General features: G+C 31.5%; 4 protein-coding genes across 4 annotated transcripts; 3 read left to right on the top strand and 1 right to left on the bottom strand.

Annotated features, from left to right (window-relative positions):
* Positions 1-420: 420 nt before the first annotated feature.
* On the bottom strand, positions 421-4,230 carry LOTGIDRAFT_228110 (hypothetical protein; the record flags this gene model as incomplete). The annotated part of the gene is made up of 4 exons (XM_009045892.1): positions 421-2,593; positions 3,167-3,331; positions 3,766-3,914; positions 4,204-4,230. 4 exons carry the CDS (start codon positions 4,228-4,230, stop codon positions 820-822), a joined length of 2,115 nt encoding a protein of 704 aa, XP_009044140.1. The 3' UTR covers positions 421-819.
* A 4,572-nt stretch (positions 4,231-8,802) lies between these two features.
* LOTGIDRAFT_152453 (hypothetical protein) lies at positions 8,803-11,664 on the top strand (the record flags this gene model as incomplete). Its single annotated transcript, XM_009045893.1, has 4 exons — positions 8,803-8,938; positions 9,779-9,931; positions 10,260-10,642; positions 11,314-11,664. 4 exons carry the CDS (start codon positions 8,803-8,805, stop codon positions 11,662-11,664), a joined length of 1,023 nt encoding a protein of 340 aa, XP_009044141.1.
* Positions 11,665-13,158: 1,494 nt separating this feature from the next.
* LOTGIDRAFT_152454 (hypothetical protein) lies at positions 13,159-14,374 on the top strand (the record flags this gene model as incomplete). Its single annotated transcript, XM_009045894.1, has 2 exons — positions 13,159-13,699; positions 13,782-14,374. 2 exons carry the CDS (start codon positions 13,159-13,161, stop codon positions 14,372-14,374), a joined length of 1,134 nt encoding a protein of 377 aa, XP_009044142.1.
* A 129-nt stretch (positions 14,375-14,503) lies between these two features.
* Positions 14,504-15,665, top strand: LOTGIDRAFT_152455 (hypothetical protein; the record flags this gene model as incomplete). The annotated part of the gene is made up of 2 exons (XM_009045895.1): positions 14,504-14,702; positions 15,208-15,665. 2 exons carry the CDS (start codon positions 14,504-14,506, stop codon positions 15,663-15,665), a joined length of 657 nt encoding a protein of 218 aa, XP_009044143.1.
* Between the last annotated feature and the right edge of the window lie 1,879 nt (positions 15,666-17,544).

Here is a 17,544-nt window from a genome sequence, read left to right on the forward strand (position 1 = left end):
TTCGTTTAAATACATGTTTTACAAGCTGATGGAACTGATTTTAGGCAATCTATGACAATCTTACGTTGACATGATATTATTACGTTTTCGGGGTTGGGAGGGTTTGATTCTCGCAACACAGGCCTGTGATGGAGCAAATACTTCATTAAGAAGTTGGTCTGGAACTGCTGGGTAATTTTCTTGTGTGCTGATCTGACATTAGATGAAATAAAAGCTCGTCTAATGGATCGCTGGTATCAAGGTCTTGCAGCTTGTAAAGCATTATGTAAAGGAATTTTTCCCATTTAGTCTTTACGCAATATGATAATAAGGTTTTCTAATGTACTTTTAGTGCCTTGATCAGGTGTAGAGTAGCGGGGGGGTCTATTACCTCATCCTCGGAATCACTATTCCACCATCCCTTTTGACACAGTTAAGTTTAAAAATGAATAAAAAACTTTAATAATAACAAAAGTAAACATTATAACAGTGTATAAATAAAATATAAAAATATAATATCATAGAACGTCATGTAAAACAAAATGTCAACTGAGGCATTATTTCGTTCAAAATATCAAATTCTATTCAAATATTAAACATTTGCATTATTCATTGACAATTTTGTCAAAATATGAAACAATAATTAATATTGAAACAAATTTTGAAACTTGGAACAAATTTTGACTCTTGTCCGGTGTCCCACAGGCTATGCACGTTAAAGATCTCTCCACAGTTAGAAATTGTAAAAAGAATAGGCTAATGCCGCTGCATTAATATTTTTCCTCTCCAACGATGTTTCCTCTTCAAGTATAGGCCTACATTTATTTTGCTCTCCTTTAATCACAAATAAGGAAAATATTCCTCACATAAAAATTTTCTGCCTTCATCTTTGCTCAATTCAACACTCCATTTAAATGGATGAAAAAATTGATGACTGGTATTATAGAAGTTTTGATAATGATTTCGCTCTTGACCCCAGAGATAAGACCCAGCTATCATAAAAATATTATCACGTGATGTCAAACCAACAATCAAAACAGGTATAGCTATTTCTAGAAAGAATTTATGTTTAGTAAATATATCAGCATAATATATAAAATCTTTGTTCATTGTTTTAGGGAAGTATGTTATATCTGAAAAACCATAAACAACAGATTTAGTAGAGTTACCTAAAATATTTAAACGATTTTCAAATTGTAAATAATCTGTTAGATATTCAAGTGTTTTATTTTTGGCATGTTGATGTTTATGATTAGAAATGATCTCATTCCAAGCACTAGTAAATGCTCTTTCACCCCAAACCTGTCTCCAATTATACCAACTATTTCGCTCACCAAGTCGCAGACGATATAACTGCCCTGTCCACGGCTTGTCTGTTGGTAGATCCAAAACGTTCCACGAATTAAATAACACGTCATCACTTAACATTAATATTCCCGAAACGTTGTAGTCTATTTTCATAGCAACAGACACACATTTATATATTTGATGCCCCATGTTGACAGATTGTTCAATAAACGTTAGATTATAGTCTAAATATTGAGTATTCGATTGAAATTGTTGAATATTGTCACCACAATAAATTATATTAGTAAACGTTCTAGAATATAATTCATGTAAAAAACCAACATGTTTGTAAATAGGATGATTGAAAACTATCAACAATAAAATATCATCGATTTTTTTAGGGGTGGGTTTTATTTTTACCTGTTTGTCACATATATTCGTAAAATTTGTAGTTTTAAGGGAGACCTTGGGTGAATATTGGATGACCGCCGTGGGAGACTCGTTCTCCTTTGTATCCAGTACCGGAAGTGTGTAATTGAGTCTCTTAAGGTCGTCAAACCACGCCAATAACAATTCAAGATTAGATGGTTCCCAGATTTTATACTGCACAAAGAGTTTGGCAAGTTTTATAGCACACTGTGGAATAGAATTAGAACCATTACAAGTGTGAGAGTGAAATATCTGCTGATAAATAGAATAAGGTGTAGAGTTGAAGTTATAATTTCTATATTTGGTGTTTCCCTGAGCTATAACAGACAAATCTTCACCGACTTGTTGAAGTAAATATTGCTTCCAATAACTTGTAAACAGTGCTGCAGCCACTGTAGTTTTAGGGAATAGTACAGAATTCCAGAACGAGTCACTATGATAGATCTGTGATTCTGGTACAAATTTTAAGAAAATGTCATGTGACACAGATATAGATGGCGCTGCTTCATTCACATATCCTTGTTTATTGACCGGAAATGACGTAATATCTGCCAGATTAATACTAGGAAGGATACTGATGACACTTTGTTTACAGTCAGTCAAATTATAAATGAAACTACCACTCCTATCACCAGCATTCACGATTTTAAAATGTAGAAATGGATTAAAATTCTCCGGTCCTGAATACCTTAAACACCATTTGTGATTAAAATCTATATTGAGAAAATCACTGAATGTTTTTAAATCATAGATAACTGTAGCACCTTGTTGGACGGCGAATAAAATACCAATATTCTTTCTGACTGTACTGGAAACGTTGGAATTTTTCAGATACATTGCAGATTTGAAGTTGAGTTTTTCCTGATCTGAAATACCATGGAACCGACATTTTGCTTTGCTGAAATATAAAAAATATCATTTATTTGATCATATTATCAATTTGTCGGAAATATCTTGGTCGAATAAATAAAACAAGGACTAAGGATCTGAAACGCAAATCCAAACAACAAAATGGCAAAACATTGGTAGCAGCTAATGAACTTTTCACACAAGAAAGTATATAAATAATAAGTGAGTAACTATATATAGACCCGATATTACTGACTTGATACATGCAATAAATTGCACTTTATAATGTAGTATGGTATGTTAACTATAAAACTGTGTTATTAGTGCTAACACTGATGACTATACAGTGGTCGCTGCAGAAGTTTGAATTGGGCCATTGTCAATTTTTGGCTAATCTTTCTAACGGGTTGGGTTTTCAGGGGGCACATATTTAGAAAAGGGCTTAAATCCTGCATTTTATGCAGTTTGAAAGGCTATTTCTTCATTATTATAACAAAATGCATATTCCACAAAAAATCTAACTTCAGGCCTTTCGGGTGGCCCTTGGACTCCTGCCCTACATAACTGTGACTATATACCTACAAGAAGCGGCTATCAAGTGGTAAACGATCAAGGTACTTACTTCCATTGTGTTCTGTATAATTCGTTACCAATAACTAGAACAGTATATCCAGAATTATTACAGAATTTCTTCTCACTTGTTGATGGACTTCTCTCTGTCTCCAGAATCACCCATATATTTCCTTCTAAAACTGGACTTCCAGAAATTTGTGGTAATCGGGAAAATCTGAAATTATAATAAAATTTGATAAAAACATCGTTAAAACTAAAACTACCTTTTAGAATCGGATTAAAATGTAACGTCTCACTTTTGGTCAATTAGAGTGTCATTGCTAAATAATAGATTTACTATTTAAGACATTATCTCCATTAAAGTTAAAATAAGAAGTTAAATTAATAGTTAATTATTTTTATGGATATAATGGATTACAGAGGGAATCTGTTGTATAGTTATGACACCAGGCAAGTTCACTGATGAACAAAGACTCATTTTGGCCAAGGTTGAAAAATTCAATTTTATGGTCACAGTAAGAGGTAGTCTACCTTTTATGTCAATATTATCATTCTCTAATACATATAGAATGATATAATAGTATGATACAATAGGTGTCATATTGATTTATTAAAGAATATTGATGTATAAAATGACAAATAACTGACCTAGAGTTGACAGCAGGATCTAATAACGGAATCTGTTGATCTGGTATGAACCATTGTGGAATTTCATTCCAGTTCCAAACCAGGTACCAGATAAGAATAATTAAAGTTAGTACCATTAGATACAGACGTCTTTTTCTTGTATTCATACTCTGAAACAAACAACCACTATATATATATGAATCAAAAATTATAAATTGTCCATATATGTGTTTACCCTGTCATGCATAATTTCTCCTTTGTCCAGTCTATGGAGAAAAAAACGACAAATTATATTTTGACCGTTAATTGAATGATATAAACTCAAAGGAGTAACTCAATGTGTTCAGGTTTTGTATTAAAAGCTCCAATTGAATGCTTTGGATATTTTAAACAAGTTTGAAAAACCTTGAGGTTGACATGTTATGCAAAAATGTATGAAAAATCTAAGAAAAACTTTACCATGAAACGTCGTGAAAGAGATGACATCTGGGCAAACATTGTACCTTTTCCGTTAGTTTAAAAATCTTAACATTACTAATCCTTCACTGAAGCTTCACAACGAAAAATCAATTTATGCTCTGCATCAACTGAAGCCGCTAAAATTATCCACCTAAACATGACATCATAAGTAAGTTATATTTTGTAGCAGGAAGTGACACTCGATCAAACTGTTAGTATGTAATAAATATCCTAATTAACATCGGGCTTAGCGGCTAATTAAAATATCACACATCAATCAAATATCATCCTTTGAAACTTTCCAGGTGGCGTATTGTCTTAGTATGTGAGTTTTTTCTTAACTTCCTGATGAAACATACATGACTTTGCGTTTTACAAGTTGAACTGCCGTGTAAACACCAAAGCCAATCATTTTACATTTTGAGGTGGGTACATGCTAAAAGACAATCTATTAGGCTGGTCAGAAATCACAAATAAAAGATACTGCTATTTCGCCATAGACTCTTTATGGATTTGGAGTTATAGTCCGTCACGGATTGCGACTATTTGCAATCTTACAGCGACATGAAATGCGGTCAAACGTGAGGAAATCCAGAGAAAAAATTATTTAAAACATAAAAACAGTCGACCTCTAACCGTAAGTTATGTGACAAGCGGTTTTGCAGCGTCTTTGTCACGCGTTTATTGCACTTTTATACCGCCCAAGGATATTTTACAACAGTTGTCGGTTTACCTTTTCGATCCTATCGCGTTTTCAACACGCTGCAGAATAGATAGCCGAACAATGGCATTTGTTTTGAACATGTCCACAATTGAACGATATCTGGTATGTCCTACACGCGTATGCCCGCTTATGTCGACCTAAAATCACTCTTAACCCATTTTCCATTGCAGTACCAGCGCAGCAAGAACGACTTTCCAATGTGACAGGTGCAATTAGCAATCTATAATATTTATCAAAAATCAATGCCAAATGGTCGAAACAAAAAAAGAATTCACCTTGAAAGACTCATATGTAAGCGTCACCTGCGCACCAAGGAAGGACAAAAACACTCACGAAATTATTTTTTGACCATTTTTAGAATACAATAAACTCAACTGGTATTTTTAATAAAGGTACTTCATTGAAAGCACCAGTTCAATTATTCCGATATTTACAAATAATTTTACTTACCATAAAACGGTGTGACATAGATAACATTTTAGAATACAATACACCTTAACATCCTTTTCAAGTAAAAAATCTTAAAATTACCCCAAAAGGTTCTAAAAGGTTCTTAAAGGTTAGGGTATAACATTTAATCTTACACTAAACTTCACTACTAAAATCATTTAACAATGATGTGTGTTTTATTTATTATTTTCACCATGGCAACGAAAATAAACAAATCAATAAACTTGTTATCGATCAAGTTTCAGCAGACGGCACGAAAATGAAAGAATGCAATTACGATGATATGTGTAAGCAAACTCAAACTCAGTCTTAACCCAAACCTCAATCTAAATGCAAAATGGATCATTGGATCCTATCCAAATCCGTAGCAAATCGTATGTGTCCTTAAAATCAAACCCAAACACCTCCGTAAGTGATTTTTCTGTTACAGACTTGGTATACGAACACATGAAAGAACGTTTCTATTTGGTAAATACCCTAGTTGAAGACGCCTTAACTATTTCTGTCGACGACTAGGATATAGTCTGGGATTATTCAATGAATTCTCGTTACGACTCTATTTCAAGGGAGATAACAACTAACATATTCGATCTTCAAATTTCAAACGACTTGTTTTCAATCGAAACAAAATGACAACCTCACAAGAATTGTTCGTTGTGTGGCAAATCCATTTATTGATTTGTCACAGGTAGCTCATATTTCGGAAACGGCATCAGAAGTATACAAATTATGGAAACCCTTCATTACACTTTCAGGGGCTCATCTAGGGTAGTGGTTTGAATAGAATAATCGTTTTATTTATTTTGCGGGTATAGGTGATACAATATCTGCCTATATGTTTATATAAGTAATTTTCTAAGCCTCATTGTGCAGAAATACACACATCTAAGTTCAGAAGCTTTAATTGAGTTTAATATAGTATATAATATATATATATTTATAATTAATACTAAGGAGATCCACTCTACAGGTACATTATTAAAACGTTTCTTATGATAATTGAAGTGTGACATTGTGTTTATTGCATATTTTGAAATTGGAATTTGGTGTCGTCGAATTGTGGATTTTCAACAAAGCACGTGCTGAACATTAATTAATATGTTATTATTTGTCCATTATATCTATTTAATATTAATATGTTTACATTATTATCAATTCATATTTGTCACTGTGTAGACAGTTTATGTTTATGAGAAACCAGTTTCAGATTTGCAATTTGATAAGGTTGGGTTTAGTAGTCAAAATGTCATGTTCTATTATGTTGTGCTAATTCAATTTTTTTCTGTATTTCCAGAATTTGTATAACTTCACGAGTTTGGGTTATGTACAACATATGTTGTATTGTTAATTGTTAATTGTTAATGATGAATAATAATATATTCAGTAAAATCTCCAAGAGTATTCCATTCTTCAATTCCGGGTCACCCCAGGTAGTGGGGACCCTTTCCTGCTAATTCAACATAATTCGCTCTCTTACATTCTGGGACTCCTCTGTAAACTAATTTTATTTATAACTGCAGTCTATAATATATATGAATACCAGTCCTAAGTTAACTCGTCGACAAATTTTGATGAAAGAAGTTGTGGACAAAACTCATATGATCAAACTCCTATTACGAGTGACGAGCTTATCTACGTGTGTTGTTTTTGTCAATTGAATAATTGAGAGGTTTATCGTGATGTGGTATAAATTAATTCTAAGAGTTGGAATGTAATTATATAATTGATTTATTCAACAGATACCCAAAAGTTTTAATTTTTTGTTAAAAAATTGTAGGCTTAAAAGCACATGAGTTAATGGAGGCACCTGAGTTGAATGCTAAAAGGCTTGAAGTTTCAAAAGGTTTGAAATCCCTGGGATAAGGTCTCGTTGTCACGCTCTGAGATGTTTTTTTTAATTATTGTACGTTCCTATTTGTCATGTTTGTTGTGTATGTTTTGCAGCTATAACGGAGCGGACTCTGGCACCTGATACCAATATTTATTTTTAAATACTTACCCACTTATCTCCACCTAAACATGCCATAATAAGTAAGTTATATTTTGTAGCAGTGACACTCGATCAAACTGTTAGTATGTAATAAATATCCTAATAAACATCGGGCTTAGCGGCTAATTAAAATATCACTCATCAATCAAATATCATCCTTTGAAACTTTCCAGGTGGCGTGGTGATGAAACATATATGAGTTTGCTCAGTACAATCCACAATACACAAATGCAGTAATAATATTACTAACAGTCTAGATAATAAGGCCCAAGCTGTCGTCACGTTATCATAATTTCACAGACCAACTAATTGTCATTTAGACAGCTGCAAATAAACTCTTATCTTCTAGAAAATCAATCACGAATATACTGCTATTCATACATAGCGTTTTACAAGTTGAACTGCCGAGTAAACAGGGTATAGCTACATTAACATTTAAAAATAACAGGTCGTATTTGGTAAGCAAATATACACGATTGTTCTCGACGGTGAAATGTTCAAACAGTTCGCCGCGAAAGCTCCTCTAACTCTCTGGACCATACGAAACAACGTGTCGTTTTTACATTTTAGAAAGCGAGAGTCAACAATCGATTTTCCGCTCAATTTTATCAGCTGGGCTTGTCACGCTAACAATATTAGGTTTTGCAAGATATTTAGGAAGCTCTTTCATTGTAAATTAAGAAAAAATTTGAGATAGCTACTTTCGTTTAACATTGTTTCTATCGTGTTTCCTGTTTGGAACAACAGTTCGGTTTTGGTCACGTCCTTTAAGTTTCAGTGCCGAGTAAATGATTCTGGTCAGGTACACAATCCCTCTGTAGCATATCACAGTGTTATAATGGTGATTAATGGTGGTTCACAGTATACCGCATTGATGTTCAGGGCTACACTTAACTTACGGAATTGTACGAAGAACACTTAAAAAAAGACCTAAACACCCTCACATTTCATACACTAAAAACACCTTCAATCAATTTCCTACATTCCATCAAAAAAAGCATATTAAAAATACCCTAATATAAAAATAACATAACATTTTTAATAGCCTCGTTTTAAATAATGTTATTTTTAGTAGAAGGGAGATAACTCTTTTTGGATAAAAAACAGACTAAATTAACTCATTTAAAAATAGGATGAGTTTAATTCTAAAACACGAACAACATAGATTCGAAGATTATTCGGGCGACGGTATCTTTTCTTCATTATTTTCTCTAGGTAAAACAATAATTCCAAAAGTAGCTAGCTTTGTTTCAAAAAACAAATCACTCATTTCAACCGGAGCGAAAGCCATCGGCTCAATCGCGGAAGCGGGAAAGAGTATAAGCGACACAGTGAAACAATCTAACGAGTTGAAAGAATTAGAGCTAATAAGAGAACTGCGAAACAGGAGATTAGAAGAAAGGAAAGGAAAAGGTTTTAAAGTTATAGGATAAAAATGATTGTCGCTCACGCTCCAAAAACTTATTTCGGTTCAGGAGATATACAAAAATCATTGAGTTCTCTTCCTGGATTTCCATGGGCGAAATATCCCGGAGAAAAACATCTTCCCGGTCATAATTACACTGGTCCAGGTACTAGGTTAGATCTGCGATTAGACGAAAACGATAAACCCAAACCAGGGGAGGAACCAGTCAATAGAGTTGACGCCGCTGCGCTTAAACATGATATTTTATACAGAAACAAAGACATAAACTTCAGACACGAAGCAGACAGACAAATGATAATAGAACTTGAAAATATTCCAAATCCAACTTTCAAAGAGAGAATGCAAAGAGCATTAATCATTAAACTCTTGAAAGCAAAGATGAAATTATGTATGGGATTAGCGGATGAAATTCATAAAGAATTTAGAAAAACTAAAAACTTTTTAAAAGTCAAAGTGTTTGAAAAAGATGAAATTTGGTCAGCCGATTTAATTCATATGCCAGTCGAAAGAGGATTTAAATATTGCTTAACACTTATAGATTTATATACGAGATATGTATGGGTTATTCCTCTCAAAAACAAAACAGGTTTATCAGTCAAACACGCATTTGAAACGATTATGAAACAATCTAACCGTCATCCAGAAAAACTGTGAGTAGATAAAGGAAGTGAATTTTATAATAAAAATATGAAATCTCTGGGATTTGAAATTTACAGTACGCGTAACGAAGGTAAAGCTGTAGTAATAGAAAGATTTAATAGGACTCTAAAAAATAAATTATTCAAAAAGTTCACGGAATTGAAATCCCAAAAATGGCTTAAAATATTACCAGAGGTTGTAGATGAATACAATAACAAAATTCATTCATCTATAGGTGTCACACCAACACAAGCCTCGAGTAATCCAAATATTATAAAGTCAATTAACGCGCAACATAACTACGAAAATGAAATAAATAATTTAAATATCAAACCCAAATTTAAAGTTGGAGATCGAGTTCGTATTTTCAAATATAAAAGTAAATTAGAAAAAGGTTACGTTGGATACTGGACAAACGAAATATTCATCGTTGATAAAGTAAACACCACATCACCTCCAACATATGAATTAATCGATCAAGACAAAGAACAAATCATAGGTAAGTTTTATCAAAACGAACTTCAAAAAACCGACTTTTAAAAATGAATGTCTTTCTCGATAAATATGGAACCGATACAACCACAAACTTTCAACTTATGAGATGAGCGAAAGAGTTAAATATATCACCGTTTTATTATTTTATGAGAGATGAAATAAATGATCATTCTGCTTTGTACAAAGACTTTTATTTCTTCGATTCTTATGGATTAGAACCCACTGAAGAGATAATCCAATTGACTAATAAACCAATCAAATGTTCAACATTTCAAATTCAATTACCGGGACAAAAGTTTTGTGGTCAGCTTTCACTTTGGGTTTTATATCAGTTGAGTTTAGGAAAACAGTTCGAAGAAATTGTAATAAATTTAACTCATTAAAAATGGCGAACAAGTTTGGATTAGGTTCTTTATCTTTAAAAACCAAAAAACCTAACACTACAGCGTGGATAAATAAAGCAAATCCTTACTTTGTGGATCAAATCGGAGACACTCTTCAAGGTGATTTAGATATGAACAATTTTAGCATAACTAATTTAAAGTCTCCGGAAAACGATAATGATGCCATTCACAAGAAATATTTACGGGAACAAATAAATTCAATTGAAGTAAATAAAAACCATTTAGAAGATAAAATAAGTAATGTGAAAAGATTCTTCATACGTCAACTAAATAATAAAAATTTTGTTAATGATACTAAACTACAACAAGAGGTACAAAGATTAATAAGTTTTATTCAAAAAGAATTGGTCAACGTATCGAATAAAACCGAGTTACAAAATTTAATTTCATTAATATCTAAATTAGAGGATAAGATTGCAAAACAAAAATTAGACATTCAACAATTGATAGATAACATTCCAGATGAAAATGAAAGATACGTTTCAACAGGAATTAAATGCTCTGGAAACTAAACTTAACAGTGAATTACAAAAAGAACTAACAATGTTAAAAAACAAATACAAAACATATATGATAGCGAAATCAAAACCTAAATTTAACAACAAATACAAAATATTTATGATAGCGAAATCAAAACCTATATTCATCAACAAATACAAAATATTGATGATAGTGTTATTCAAAAACAGATAACCACTATTAATAACCTAGTTTTAAAACAGGACAAAAATATACTCGCATTAGAAAAAAAGTTTCTCAAGAAAGAATCATATTATTTCAATCTTCCATTTGGAAATTTGAGTTCTGATCATGCTTCTGTTACTGATAATATTGATAAATCAAAAGACTATGAATATAAAAGATATGGATTTACAGTAAATATTAGAGTATATTCTCCAAATTTAACCTTCCCCTTTAAAATATTTAATTCTCAATTTTTTTTTTTGAAAAAATTGTAATTGAAATTATTTTCACTATACAGTTAAAAGTTGATTCAATATTTTTCACACAAGGATCGCCATCATCTAATAAATTTAACGCTCGTGAAGTTCTTCAGTTTATCAATGGTAGAGTCAATGTAGAAACTAAAGAATATGAAAGTAACGACGAAAATAACAAGGTTGATCACTTATATGAAATTAAAACGAGTGGAAAATATATAGATAGGTTTAGATTGTTAATCATACCAGATAAAAAAAATGATATTTTTACATTAGATGAATTTAATATGATATTGGAAACGGAAAGTCCACCATCAATGAATATTATTAAAAATCCAGAACCACAAAAAGAAGGAAATATGAAATACGAGCAACAGACTTTGAATACGTAAAACTATATTTTGTTAATAAAAGTTTTTCACACGAATATACCTCTTCTACTAATTATTTTACCTCAGTTGATTTATTTACCTCAATCAATATTCATAAAAGTCAACAAGGAAAACAATTTATAATATTTTCATCAATTATTGAAAGTGAAAAAGTGAAAAAGTCTATATACCTGTAGATGTGGGATAAAAATCAATATCGAAAAACCAAAATTTTCAGTTCATCTGAATAAGATTAATGATTCAAAAGAACAAATATCTTTAGTAACTGTAGAAGTTTTTATTATTAAACCTGAAATAATTATAACAGATAATGAAAAAAATATACCAGTTAAACTGAGTGATGGAGTTTGGGATCCTAATATTAAACACTTTCCATCTTTTGCTTTATCAGAAGTTCACTTAATTTAATTACCTAAAAATGGAACTCGAAAGTAGACAAAACTACATGATAGAAAAACAAACTGTACAACTGTACTTAATGTTTTGAAAACCGAATCGATTCTACTCCATGTTTTTCTGCATTTGTTGAATTGTTTTAGTTTTTCTTTTAGGGATAACGGCGGCAACAGCCATAACCGGTGGATTAATGCTTCCAATAATTGTCCCAACTGTATTAGCCGCATTCACTGCCGTTCAAACTTCATCTTGTGGTTTGATTACTTTAGGTTTTACATCAAAACAAAAAGCTCATTATAAAAGGAAAACAGAAATTTCAAATACATATCTTAATAAATTGTTTATATTTTTCGAAAGATCGAGAGAAGATAAGAACATAACCATTGAAGAATTAGAAGAATTCAATGAAATTTTAGATAAATTTGATGTAGAAATATCATCAATAAAAGTTAAAAATTCCTAGTTAAAAATAGTTGCTTTAAAAATATGAATAAAATTGAAATTTTAGACGATAAAAAATTCATATCAATTAAAATTTTAGACGATATTATTGACAAGATTATCTCTGATGAATTAAAAAATATGAATAAAATTGATAAATTCATATCAAATGAACTTTTTGACGATGTTATTAAGCTTATCACTAATGAATTTACAACATTTAAAGGGCAAATTGAAATAGATGGAGAGATAACTCAAGATGGAAAATACAAACAAGACATGAAATTTGTAGGTTTTAATACCAAAACTTTTGTCAATTTCTTCACTGCGCTGGATAATAAATCGGATGCCTCCGATTGGTATTTCACAGGAAAAATGATTTTCCATAAAAACAATTTCAAAGAAATAAAAAGATCAAAAAAGGGTAGTGGTGTAACCCTACTCAAAAAGATAAAAGAATATATCGGTATAAATTGTTATATGCCGAGCGATGGATACTGCTTTGTAAAGTGCGTTAATCGTGTTTTAAACGAAGACTACACGAGAGAATTTCAAGATTTCATCAACAGTTTTTCAAAATCAAACAGAAAAGGAGTTATGACAACTGCTAGAATCTGTGAATTCAATAAGAAATTTAATACTAATTTTCAAATTTAAATGCCCAAACATAGACATTTTCAACCAAAGAAAGTAACCGAAGAATTAGATTGGGTATTTTACTTACATAAATCACATTTCTGTCTCATTAGAAGAAATAACAAAACCTTAGGTATTACAGAAATAGAAGATAATTACGACGAAAACGTATGGAGAACTTGTAGAGATGATAAAACGGTAACGCAAGTTTCACCTCTAAAACTAAACGTTTTTCCAACCATTCACGATGATTGTTTATACGCATGGGATTGCGAAACCTACAACGAAAATAAAGCCATACCTTATTCTTGCACGTTAATTAATTTAGAAAAACTCAGAAAAATGTTAAACAGAATAAATAATCTCTTTCCAGATTTAAAGCCGACAGATCCCATTCCAGAAGAATTTTACAACAAACTCATGACTAATATAGTAGAAATATTTGTAGGTACAGATTGCATCGATCAAATGTTACAACGTTTAGGAAAAATAGACCAGAAGAGAATAACATTAATTGCTCATAACGCTAGCGGTTTTGATAACTGGATCATGATCAAAAAACGTAAAAAAACTAACACAATGCTCTTTAAAAACGCCCAGAGGAATTCTGTCTCTACCTTTAACTAATTCATTCACTGATGAAGATTTACAGAAAAAATGGAAAAGACAGAAAGAAATAAAGGGTAACTCTAATTATTTGCAAAATATTAATTTCATATGTTCCTATCAACACGAATCATCTAGTTTGGCAGCATGGGGAAATTCATCTAATCTACCAATGAATTTGAGAAAGATCGAAGATGTTAATTTTGCAAAATACACTAAAGATAATTGGGAATCTTTAAGACACGAATGGGAACCTTACGCTCAAAGAGATACGTTATGTCTCGGAGCTTGTTTGATAAAATACAATCAAGCAATGAAAAAAACTGTCTTCCAAAACGTTTCCAATAATCTAACGGCTCTTTCTTTATCTTTAAAGGGTTGGTATTATTTATATCATTACAATAAAGAAATGGTTGAAGAAGAATGGTATGAAACTACTAGAATGGTTCCGAAACACAACGAAAAAGAAAACGTAGAAAAAGTTTACTCACATACTCATCCTTTTATAAGATATTTTATCAGACAAAGTATTAAAGGAGGAAGAGTTTCGGCAAATCGAAAATCATTTGAAACGGATAAAATGAATGAGATCTGCGCTATATTAAAAGAATACAATGAAAGTGACACTTAAGGAATAATAGATTTATTAAATGAATATAGTGTTAACCCAAAAGATAAAACGGAAGATCACGCTAAACTCAAAGAACTGGACTATTCTAAACTGATGGCATTTGACGCTAATGGGTTGTACGCTTCCGCTATGACAGAAGGTGACTATCCTAAAGCGGAAAGTGCCAGATCTTTTCGACCAGAGGAAAATGAAAAATTTGTAAAACTCTTTAATGAGCAGAAATTCAGACCTAGAACTGCTATTTTAAAAGTCTGGTTTAAATATCCTACCAACATGTTCTTTCAACCCATACCAGCTCAAGATAAAATAACTTTTACGAATAGAATAGGTAAGAAGGAAACTGGCACTAAAATCAGGTTTAGAAATGGTTTCTGTTCAGATGTTTTAACATCGGTTGATATTCAAGAAATAGTGCAATTCGGTGGTAAAATTATTAAAATATTAAATGGAATAGTATACGAAGAAAATTTTAAAACTCCACCATACAGAGATTATATTTTAATTTTGAAGGAATTAAGGAATAAATACAAAAAAAAGGAGATATGGTTGCTAGTAATTGCATGAAATTATTAGGTAATTCCTTATACGGTAAATCTATTCAGAAGGATATAAATACATCGAGACATCTATGGAGTGAAGCGACTTTTAAAGCCAACTATGATTCACAAAGTCAAAAGCTATGAAAAAGTAAATGAGACCCAATATATCATTCAGATTAATGACGAAGAAAAAGAGTTTGTTCCTCCAAAGGATTTTACTAACACCCACTCATTTATGTGCATTTATATTATCTCACAGTAAAAAAATAATGAACAATTTCATTCACGTAATAGATGGATTTTATAAGCCGGAAATATACTATACAGATACTGATAGTTTATACATTTCGTCTAGCAATTGGGATAAATTAAATGAAGCTGGGTTGGTGTCTGAAAACGAAAATAGCAAAGGGAAGAATGATTATGGTGATGGTGGAATCATATTTGGTTTATATTTAGCGCCAAAAGTAAAATACAATATCATTCTAACTTCCGACGGTATTCTAAAAGAAAAGAAAACGTTTAAGGGTTACTCTAACTATAAGATTAAGGTAGAAGACTACATTCAATTAGCTAGTGGACATGACGTAACGAATGAATTTGATAAACCTTGGGTAAAAAGTTTTACTGATGGAATAGTTATTCCTAATGAAAAACAAAAGAAAGTTTTCAGAAGTTATCTGAATCTCGTTAAGAGAAAAGCACCAAACAGTGAAGGAATTATGTATCCTTACACGACGGAAAAGAATTGAACATGGATGACAACTATGAATTTGATGATTTCGATTATCTAACTATTCAAGAAGAGAATGAAGAGTGTTAATTTTTTTGTTTTAAATGAAGTTGAATAACAATTTCCTCGTTACCAAAATCTATAAACCTATTTTTACCATCTTTGATTTCCAGATTTATATCTTTAATCATAAAGGAATTAAGTGGTAAATATGTTGTTTGAAATGGTTTCTCTATAATTCTACATCCAATCGGTACAGTAAATGTTGGAAGACTGTAAATAATCTGACGTTTATATTTATTGAAAAATCCACCATTTATCAAATTGTAATGTATATTTATCACATCGATATCATTCTCGATATTAGCTTTGTGTGGTGCTAAAGTGGATTGGGTGTATAGTCGTTTATCAAATCCTAGTAACGTATTCAATGAATTTCTACGTTGAAATCAACTTGACAATTATTTCTTAATATCAATTTTATTTTGTTTAGATTCAAATTACCTTCGAATTCGATATTGTTTTTACCGCTCACGCTTCCTGCGTATTCAGATAAGCATTCGTTAATGGCTATGTATTCGTAGCTTCCTGGTAGTAAACGTATGGTTTTGAACGTAACTCCGTTATCTGTTGATATTTTTATTTGGTTATTTTTTTCGTTGATATTTCTAATGGAATTGTAAACAGAGAAATACTTTAATCCCAATTCATATTCTTGATTGCGATCGAGTTCGTACTCATAGTCTAGAGACAATTTAATGTCTGATTGATAAGGTGGTGACGAATAGTTGTTCTTTATTTGACATTTTTAATGACTATTTTCAATCACGCTTTTATAATCATTTTTATCTATGATACCTTTCTCTAGGAGTCTTTTTAATATACAATTTACTTCATTATATTGACTGTGTGATCGATGTCCTTCTTTCATTGCCGCTAATATTACTCGCAATCTATTAAGTAGTTCCTGGTTGTTGTCGGATAAAAACGTTATACCTTGTCCAGATACCATATCTTCGAATTCGTCTATTTCTTGTATGATTGGATAATCTTCTGCATAATCATCTGATTCCTCTTCATCAGGAATAACTTTATTTAAATATGTTTCAACTACTTTCGATCTTCTTGTTTCGGGTCCTGACTTTCTTATTGCATCTAGAAATTTGGAGTATGCTACTAAATCCTTGTAATCGGCAGTGCCAGCATCCTCCCCATTCATTAAATCTATTAATCCTTTCGTTAATGTGTATATATAATCTTTTGTATCGATTATAAATTCGGGGGTATTTGCCCTAAATCTTATTCTAAATCCATTAAACCGTAACCCTGCTTCATCAATGATTGGTGAAATGCTCTTTGGTAAATCTGGGTCAGGGTTTGAAAAATAATGTTTTACATCATCTACTGTCCTAATTATAATACCATGATATTCAATCGCTTTGGGAGGTTCTATAGGAGGGATAAGTCTCTTTTTAATATCCTCTTGAGATTTTAATATGGGTTGAAATAGAGTTTGTAGATTTTCCGTTAATCCGAGTTGTTGTAATCTGTTATTTTCAACTTGGGTTTTTATTTTATTCCTAGCTTTGATATATTCTTTATTTCTTTTTAAAATATTATTCCAATCCAATGTATCTCTGTCCATTCCGTGATTTATCGACAGAATGATTTGAGATAAATCTTTATCGTTTAATTCAAATAATAAAAAACAATTTGCATTTTTTCTAATGAACATAGAATCCATCCCATAAAAAGATTGGGATTGGTATATGCAGTGACAGTTGTGATGTCTTCCTTTCGTGAAGAATTCTTGTTGAACAGCTTGATTTCTTTGCGCTACGCAGTCGTCAAACAACATTAAGTTATTTCGTTTGCTATCAATATTAGACAAGTCTAGA

Source organism: Lottia gigantea, assembly GCF_000327385.1.
Source record: "Lottia gigantea unplaced genomic scaffold LOTGIsca_1, whole genome shotgun sequence".
Lineage (NCBI taxonomy): Eukaryota > Metazoa > Mollusca > Gastropoda > Lottiidae > Lottia > Lottia gigantea.